The 9,773-nt window shown below is 32.0% G+C and overlaps 1 protein-coding gene across 1 annotated transcript; it reads left to right on the top strand.

Annotated features, from left to right (window-relative positions):
* Window positions 1-5,564: 5,564 nt before the first annotated feature.
* On the top strand, window positions 5,565-9,249 carry LOC131040266 (bidirectional sugar transporter SWEET4-like). The gene is made up of 7 exons (XM_059209199.1): window positions 5,565-6,135; window positions 6,339-6,438; window positions 6,542-6,578; window positions 6,669-6,888; window positions 7,007-7,168; window positions 7,284-7,403; window positions 9,033-9,249. The coding sequence occupies exons 2-7, from the start codon at window positions 6,396-6,398 to the stop codon at window positions 9,117-9,119; spliced, it is 669 nt and encodes a 222-aa protein (XP_059065182.1). The 5' UTR covers window positions 5,565-6,135; window positions 6,339-6,395; the 3' UTR covers window positions 9,120-9,249.
* The last annotated feature ends 524 nt before the right edge of the window (window positions 9,250-9,773 follow it).

Genomic DNA, 9,773 nt, shown 5'->3' on the forward strand with positions numbered 1-9,773 from the left:
AATCATATAGTGTCCTGAAAAAAATCATAAAAATTCATGGAAAAAAAGCCCTAAAAAATAAAAAAATAAAAAAACTGAGAATCCAAGCAAGAAAGCATAGACCATCCATTGAATTAAATCAACAACAGGCAAACTGTCAAATTCTAGAGTCAAACTGATCACATGTCTTGTTGATCAATCTATTGTTCAAAATTTATCAACATCAACGAGTTTTATACAAGGAAGGGTACACTTGAAAGAAGACAGATTGATCTTACATGGGGGTATTCATCCTTTGAAATTAGACATTCCTATCAATCACCGTATGCAATAAAAATAATGACATAGATCAATATGGTTGTTGGATCTGGTCCTAGTTAGCCTTATCTTTATCAATTAATGGGAGGTCGTGTTTCATCTCTCATTTAATGTCCTGAAAAAAATAAATCCAAAAACATCAAGAAAAAAAAATCAACCAAAAACATTCAAATATGATCCTGATAAAAAGCACCAAAATATTGAAAAAGCTCTTGGAAAAGAAGTAAAAATAAAAAAATTTCAATTAAATGTCTCGCAAAAAACCAAACACCCTAGATAGTATCTAGAAAACACTTCGCACAAAGTTTGCAAAGGATAAAACTATTTTGTCAACATCTGCAATCAAGCTGATCAAACTGTCTTATCACTCGTATCAATTATCCATATCAAGTGATCATTATCTTGTCTTAAATAGAAGAGGATACACTCAAAATCAGATAGGTCACTCTTAAACGGGGTCCACATTTTCTTAGATCAGACATTATCAACCACCACCTCAAACAATCAAAGCAATAACATAGATCAATGTGGCTGTTGACTTTTGTCCTAGTTAGTCTTTATCTTTTATCAGTTGGTCGCAAGTCATGTTTCTATGCTACTCAAGGATGTCTACAAGTGACTAGAGTAGCTGGGATGAACAAGATCCTTTCCTTTGTTTGTTATTTTTGGTGTGGACCAATGAAGTTTTGAGGAAATGGTGCCATGGCTGTCTGTGATAGGTATGTTCATTTGGCAAGTATCCCATGAAGGATAACTATGCTTGTGACTACCCCACATATATTGACTCCTAACATTATACCCACAATGGAGGGTTCAACCCCTTGTCTTCAATGTGTTTGTTTATGCAATGAGACATCCTTACACCTTGGTTCCTTATACCTTGGTGTGCAAAGATTCATTGTTACATAATAAGGATCAATGAAGAATATATATTGCACTATGAATATAGGCACAAAAGTTTGTGTATCTATCATCTCAAATCTTTCCATTTCATTTTTCTCTTCTTATTTCACATGATCATTCTCTCATCAACTATCTCTATCTCTAATCTTTCATTCTTATTAATGTTTCTTCTTGGTACTAAAAATTCTTCTATTGCTCAACAGTATTGTATCATTAAAATGGTCTCAATTTCATATTTTTTTAACCACTTTTTTGAGGGGGCATATTTACACCCTAAGCATTGCCGAGGCACACTGGGGTAGAAATTTTTCATTTTCTTTGAACCAACTTTGTTTTGACATTGTATCAAAAGAGGGGAAAATGTAGACACATAAAAATGTCTTATCACTTCTATACTAATTTTTCATCCTATTAGTTAAATAATTCTTGAATTCTTGAATTAATTTAATTAATCATATTAATATGAACTAATCTGATCACCATCCTTCACATCACTAATTATTCAATTTCTATCCCTTAATTCATTAATCATTTAACCCTTTCTCAAATGTTAATTAAATAATTAATTATGATTTAATTTTTTAATTAAATAACCTTTATTATTTAATTAATTCTATTTCTAATGATTGAATAATTTCATTTAAATTAATTAATTAATTCTCCAAATCCCCAAATTTTGATTTCAACTAATTTCATCTAGTTTCATCTTTCTAAATTCATATTTCACCAAATTCCAATTTCATCAAATTTCAAGTTAATGTACATTTCAATTTCATCATTTGAAAATCAAAATTCAGATTCAAAAAATGAAAATGAATTTCAATTAAAAAATCCTACAACACATGCTGAAAATCATGACTGATCAATCAAATCAGTTAACTAACCAGCTAACTCTTCAGTCTTCACTTTTAACTCCAAAATCACCTTTTTCTAACAAACCAATCAATTCAGTCATCTCTCTAGTCAATTCAGTTAACTAGTTAATCTAATTAGTCATCTCTCCAATCTATCCACTTAACAAATCAATCAAAGGAGTTAACTGATCAATCAAATCAGTTTAATTGTCAATCAGCACTCGAGTTCCATTTCTCACCCAATCTATCCCAAGAATCTATAAAAGCAACATCATTTTTCCATTTTCAATAATCACAAACTTTGAATCTTTGTGCCATATGTAGGTTACTAATGCGATATTTGAGAGTGAACATAACTCAAGGAAGAGAAGGAAAATGGAAGCATCATGTATAATAGGAAGTTTTAATTAGATTCATTTGATTACAATCTCTTTTTAGGCTAATACTTTCATTGATTTGTGTTTAGGATTGCTTTAATAGTTAAAGATTAATGATTTCCTTATACCCTATTTAACTTGATTTCCCTAATGATTTTAGACATGAAAACCCTTATTAATTTAAACAAATATAGATTTAAATCAATTGCTAATAGACAATATTACACACAATCAATCAAAAAATGTCTCGTCACTTGTATGTACATTTATGAGAGGGGTTCACCCCATAGTGCAGCGGTAGTGCTGCGAGCCTCCCCCGGTGGAGGTCGTGAGTTCAATGCACAAGGCTTGGCCCCTCTCTGCCCCCGTCGTCCATTCATCTCTTGCTGCACCAGTCTACTGACTTGGCAGACAACAAGTCTACTTTGGTCGGAGAGGTTGTTCACTGTTGGTGCACGCTGAGGAGTGAGTGAATGATAAATTTGGAGTGTACTCTTGGTGCCCCCGATGCTAGTTGGTCAATTACTCTCCGTTCGTTGGCTAGGAAATTGATGATTTTAGTTTAAAGAGTGATACCATAACTTTAGTATCATACAACCCTCGGATTCTAAATATATCAAACCTGAAGTATTAGACGATTTTAAGTATCTAGTAAGTATCCTCACCTTTTTGGTTTATTTATTTAATATAAGGTCTTTGAATTATAACTCTCTATATATACTCTTTGTTTTTTTATTTTTTATGGTTTAAAATGAGTACTTTGATTGCTGAAGATGAGTATATTTCTTCTTTTGTAAAGTGTGCTAAGCGTTGTATTTTATTTGGATGGGTAATGAGGATCAGAATATAAGGATCTTTACAAGGAAAAGGGAATGGACAAAGAGGTAATAATACTTCATAGAAGATTATTGAAGGAAAATTTTTAAGCTTCAAGTCTCTTACCATACCCTTGATGTTTACTTTTGGTGAAGATTGTCATAAGAACATTACTCTTTTTCTCCATTTATCTATATCTTCATTACAAGAAGTGTGTTTTCTTTATAGTTGCAACCTCATGTATTTGTTTGACTTTCCTTACAATCTATCTCTTTTATTGTCTTCCTCAAACACTTACTAGTTTTTTTGTTGTCTACCTATTACAAATTTTTTATTTCATGCTTTCCTCAATATCAATTTTTAACTCTTTGATTTGCATTGTAATCAAGAGACACAAGCTATGGTTTCTAATTTTATAAAAATTTCAGATATGATAATTATTTTAATTGCCTCTTCTATCCTATTATTTATGGGGATGTTTGATGATTTGTTCAACCATGTAGCCTTCTTTTGTTCCATTATTGAGTAATTCATTTAACAATATCTTGTTTAGAGTCAAGAAGACACCCTTATTGTCTTTATTATTAGCTAGTTTATTCTAGTTAGGTTGTTTTATATGTTCTTAGAAATCCAAATAAAATAGATACTAATAAGTCCAATTAGGCATACTATATGCTTGATCATTCTTTACAACAACTAAGATTACTCAGATTACTATGTGGCAGGGTTCTATTCTATCTTCTATGTTTTGTTTATTCTAGTTAAGTTGTTTGATATGTAGCTAGTTTCTTAGAAATCAATGAGATTAACTAAATAAAACACACTAAGATTACTTAGATATGCTCCCTATTGTACAATTTTAATTTAAAGATAGGCATAAATGATAGATAAATGTATGTGTATGAAAACGAGAGGCTAAAAAGTGGAAAAACATGCAACTTGAAGAATAATGTGATTGCACTCATTAAAAATGGCTAAATCATAATGCAATTGAATTTGGTCTTAGACACGCTTTTAGAAGTGCAATCACATAGTTTACAAAACTGCATAAACAAAAAACCAAGTTGGTCAATGTAGATTCTATTTTTTTAGTTGTAACATGAATTGACCTATTTGGATCTCATTCAGGTGAAAAATAGTTATCATCGATTTCTCAAAATTATCGAAGGCAAAAATATATATAATTTTTTATATGTAATCAAAATTTTAATTTAATTTATTGAAATTTGTGCAAAGATTAAGTTTATATTGTGTGTGTAAAAAGAGTATTATGACAACAATCATAATTGGTTAGCGCTTGAATTTAAATAATCTCTTGTGAGCCTTAAATATATGTCCAAGAAAGAGCCAGCCCTAAACGACACCCACTAAGCTGACAAAGCTCAGGTGGCAGGGCCCACAACACACTTTTCAAAGGTACTTTTTCCTTTTTTTTTTTTTTTTCTTTTTTTTTCTCTTTCAATTTCCGTTCTCATTCGCATTAACTGTTAGAACGGTATACCATTGTCGTTTCCGTTCTGCCTTTCTTGATGCTCTAGCGGTTCGTTTTGTCCACTTCGAAGGATTCTTCACATGACATAATATGAAATTACATGGGGAATGCAAGCTAAAGGGTGAACTGGGTGGAAAGGAAATAGGTAATGTCATCGAGAAACTTTCAAATTCGTTGTCTGTGTTGTGTGTAGTGGAAGCGTGCTGTACATTCATAGGACATTTAGATAAGTGGAATAGGAGAGAGGGATCAGTAGTTGTACGGGGTTCAATAGTACTTATAGCAGTTGTGCATATAATATCCAGTCTTGCCACATATTTATATTATATGATGTAAATAAACAATCTACATGTAAATAAAAAAATTACCAAATGTTGATCAAAATGGACCAATACTTGAAGATAATAGAACCCATAAATGTTATATAAAAAAAACATAAATACATTACTTAGCAAGTGAAATAGATCATTTTTTTTTCAAATAAAATATCATAGCTATCCACTATATATGTGTCATTTATAAAATAAGATACTCACTTAAAAAACTAGTGTTATCATAGTGTAAAAATATTATTCTTATGTGTACAACTATTGGGATAGTAATGCATATGCATTGGAGTAATATTACCATCTCTCCTTTTATTTTATGTAAGGTGTTAGATATATTAAAAATTTTAATATCAATAAATTAAAAGAGTAATTTAATAATAAATATATTATAAATTTTTGATAAATATATTAAACATGAAAACATTAGATTAACTAAATTGTTTTTGATAAAAAAACAGCCAAAACTTGGGGGCTCTAGAGCATGACCCCGAATACACAAGCAGCCTGAGAGAGAGCATTAACAACACACACAGCAACCAAAAGACAATCCCTACAACAACCAAACCACAATCCCTATCTTAACAATCAAACAACAGTAAAGAGAACCGTTTTAAATTTAATGGAACGGAAAACGGAAATTGCAAAGGAAAAGCGTGAAAGGTACTTGCTGTGGGCCCAACTACCTAAGCTCTGTGAGCTTAGTGTGTGATGTTTAAGCGACAGTGCTAGTCATAACAGACTCTCTTCTCAATGTAACAACAGAATACTCCGCTACAAGAATGCCCGCCATTTTCCAGCGAAGACATAAAATTATACAGAATTTAAGATTTTAGGTCTAATGAAAAGCACTCATCTCTAACCTGAAATTTGTAACGCGAAACAAAAGAGGATCAACGTTTCTCCGGCGATATTTGCAGGCTCAAATTTTTCATATTTTTATAGAAAAACCTCCTGCGATTTTTTCGCAAGCTTATGGCGTGACCAGATACAATTCGTACCTGAAATTTGTAAAGTGAAACAAAAGAGGAGCGATTTGAGTGTCAAATTTTGCCGCTTCTTGTTTCTCGGTAAATATTTGCAAAAAATTTCAGTCTCATATTTTATTTACAGTATCAAGTTCAAAAATCTTTGCGATTCTTTTGCATTGCAAAATTTAAAAATCTTCTTGTTTCAAATTTTATTTGCTTTGCAAATTTTAAAAATCTTCTGCTTCTTCGATTCTTGACGAGCACCGTTTCTTCTTCTTTGGGGAAATATTTGCATTCTCAAGTTTTATTTGAAAGTCAAGATTTAAAAATCTTTGCGATTCTTTCGGAATCTTGTGCTCATGGCGTGGCGAGATACAATACGTACAATTCTCGGCATCCTTGGTAATCATCACGAATCACGATAGATATATTAGTATTTGTATTTATTTGGGTCAATAACTTTAATATGCGTTTTAATGGTGCTGCCGCCTTTCCATCTCTGCAGGAAATGCGACCTCTTTGTTTCTTTTCCTTTCTCCACTGTATGGTGCTTCTTTCTTTTTCTCCCTATGTTTCCCGCCTGTCATTTAGTGGTTCATTTGATGTTTAATTAGTCACTGTTTTTGGTTTAGGAAGAAAGTTTTCGGGGTGTGTAGATCAAAGTCCACGGAGGAGTCTAGCAGCTGGGTGCCATACCTAGCCACAATTGCAAACTGTCTCCTTTGGGTGTTCTATGGAGCTCCCCCAGTTCATCCTCAGAGCTATCTTGTCATGATTATTAATGCCGTCGGAGTTGCGCTCCAATTGATTTACTTTTTGGTGTTTATCATCTATTCGGTTCCAAATAAAAGGGTAATTGAGTTTCACTTCTACATTTCGTACTGACAATACTAACAATAATTTGCATTTGTGTACTAACAATACTTGAAGTGAACACTAATCTTTGATAATTTGCATTTGTATTTAACAGCGTAATATGCTTAAAGCACTAGGGGCGGTGGTTGTTTCGTTTGTGGTGCTAGTTGTAGTGACATTAACAGAGTACCACAGCGCTGAGAGAAGATCGTCATTTGTCGGAGTTATAGCTGCGTTCACCTGCATTGGCATGTATGCAGCCCCAGTTTTCGAAATGGTAACTTCTTTAAAGATCCCTCACCTCTAGATAACATTATTGATTGAATTTGAATTGCGTTTCATTTTTTTTATATACATCATTAAGAAAAGCGAATGGGCTTTCGGTTGAACAGAAGAAAGTGATTGAAACAGGGAGCGTCGAGCACATGACACTTCCCTTGTCTATTGCGGGGTTGGTTAATGCTTTCGTTTGGACAGTCTATGCACTTATGGGTTTTGACCTATATGTTTTTGTAAGTAGTAAACCTCAACCATAAATTATATTAATTTATGTTTTTGTAAGTAGTAAACCTCAACCATAAATTTTATACTTTCAATAGATGTTCTAAATGTGTAGTGATTCAAAAGTCAATGAAAAATTCCCTTCACTACGTTGTGTATGTTGTAGAATAAGTTTGCAATTTTATATTTTCAATAGATGTTCTAAACTTGTATGTTGTGATTCAAAAGTGAATGAAAATTTCCTTTCACTAAGTTGCCTATCTTGTAGAATAAGTTTGCAATTTGTGTTACAAGTTGATAGATGAGGTTGCATATTTGAATTTTGTAAAGTTAAAATATAATAAGAGGAAAGAAATCACACTGCTAGGACCATTTTAAGCTTCAATTCAGTAGATGACTGTTGTCGTTGATAGTATGTGGCTATGCATTCTCTTTTGATCTCATTTGCTTGCCCTAATTCCGGATCCAGTTAAGTGATTGTACTTGAAATATGGAGTAGGGCTCACAACTTAGAAAAATATTTTCCAGTGTTATAAGCAATTTATAGTGACGCACACAAGGGGAATCCAATGTGACAGGAAGTAGGGCATGCATACTGCTGCTTCATCCACAAAACATGGAAAACCCTGATCTCACTTAGAACTGTTGTTTACTCTTTTAACATTTTTAAGCCCTGAAGTTACATTAGAAAGTCACAGGCAAACATGCATAGCCGTGTATCTCAAAGTTGTCTTGTATCTTGCTCTATTTTCTTTGTCGTAATTTTCTATCTTTGGACAAGAAAGGTAGGGCTTAAATATCATTCTTGTTTAATACAGTAACCATGACCTATTTTATTTTCGAACCCCAGCATGCAGAGACATCAATTCTGTTAGAATTAGTTTATGCCTTGCCATGTGACTAGAGCTGCATGTAAAGTACTGAACTCACATTTCTCATCGTAGTGTTGTTTGCTTGCCTGAATTGAAATACTGGAATATGATTTTAATTGGAAATTAAAAGTATTAATCAAATATTATTGTTCGGTGTACAAACAATTCATAATTATAGAAGAAATATATGCCCAGAAGATGACAACTGTCACACATGATGGCAAATAGTTGTGAGATAGATGTTATTTATGTATTTTAGAATATTTATTACTTTTTGAAATACTACTTCAATTCCACTGCATAACTTACATTAGCCTAGCACATTGGTTTACATTTAAATGGCGCTGCTTCCACCCCAGTCACGGTAGTGAGAAGTGGAATCGTGGTTATAGTCTGCGAAACTCCTATAGATCTCAAAATCTAGCATTTTGCTTTACGAGCCATCTTAAAAGTGAATAAAACTTTATTCTGTATAGTCTGTTATAGTTGTAAAGACTGGTAGATTTCTTTGATAAGCAGGTGGATGTAGGTTCCAAACTTATTTTTAATGTAATATTTTCAATAAACCTTATTATTATAAGGATTTGTTGAATTTTTTTTTTTAATAAGTGGTCAATGTAGGTTCAAATCTTATCATACTATTTTCAAATTGTTTAAAATTAAAGTGAAAGCTTCAATTTATCACTTCAAAAATGTTTTTGGAGTTTTTTTTATCAATAATTTTAATGATTAATGTTTAACATTGTATTTTTTCTTTTGTGTTTGCAGGTTCCTAATGTACTAGGATTTTTGCTTGGTATGGGGCAAGTGTATGTATATCAAAAATATAACAGAACAATCACGATTGATGATTAATTCTAAAAATATAATAGGAAAGGTCTTCTCTTTGTTTTATGTAGTTTTTTTTTAATGTTGATAATATTGATTTTCGTATTAATAAGAGTTTGTGATTGTTAATATTGATAAACATGATGGAGATTATAAAACTCTTTGGTCAACAAGAGTATTTGAAACATGAAGCAGTTTCTAGTGTAAATATTTGATTTGTGATATATATTGTATCTTTGTGTTTTTGATAATGTTGAAGTTAATTGAGGACTGAGTATGAGTCAAAAACTATCTAAGGCTGCCTACCAATCCCCTCCCCTTGCTTTGGGCAACTAACCCCCTACTATTTTAAGGGCTAGAAGTGAAATTTCATTAGGCATGAGTTTATTCAAGTGTTTAGCCAAGGTGCACATGTAGTAGAATGGCTAACATTTTAGTTCTATTGTTAGGAGAATGTTCATATTTGAATTTTAGTAGAAAGAAAAATTAAATAGTGTTTCAAATGAATTCAATTTTTTTTCATTACTATAATATCTTTAAAATTATAACTTCTAAAAGAAAAGGGCTAAAATTATAATATTATAGTTTTTTATTAGGATAAAACAGGTTTTGAAGGGGCCCCAATACCCTCACAATTCAAGAACTGCCATCACTTAATGGACTAGACTAACCAGTAGCAAA

This window comes from Cryptomeria japonica, chromosome 7, assembly GCF_030272615.1.
Source record: "Cryptomeria japonica chromosome 7, Sugi_1.0, whole genome shotgun sequence".
Classification (NCBI taxonomy): domain Eukaryota; kingdom Viridiplantae; phylum Streptophyta; class Pinopsida; order Cupressales; family Cupressaceae; genus Cryptomeria; species Cryptomeria japonica.

What these genes read in the sequence shown, in the direction of transcription:
- LOC131040266 (XM_059209199.1), top strand. Translation starts at nt 6,396, where the DNA reads ATGGCGTGGCGAGATACAATACGTACAATTCTCGGCATCCTTG. An exon ending in CAGCCCCAGTTTTCGAAATG is followed by an intron (nt 7,169 to 7,283) that starts GTAACTTCTTTA and finishes TCGGTTGAACAG; the next exon opens with AAGAAAGTGATTGAAACAGG. An exon ending in GTTTTGACCTATATGTTTTT is followed by an intron (nt 7,404 to 9,032) that starts GTAAGTAGTAAA and finishes TTGTGTTTGCAG; the next exon opens with GTTCCTAATGTACTAGGATT.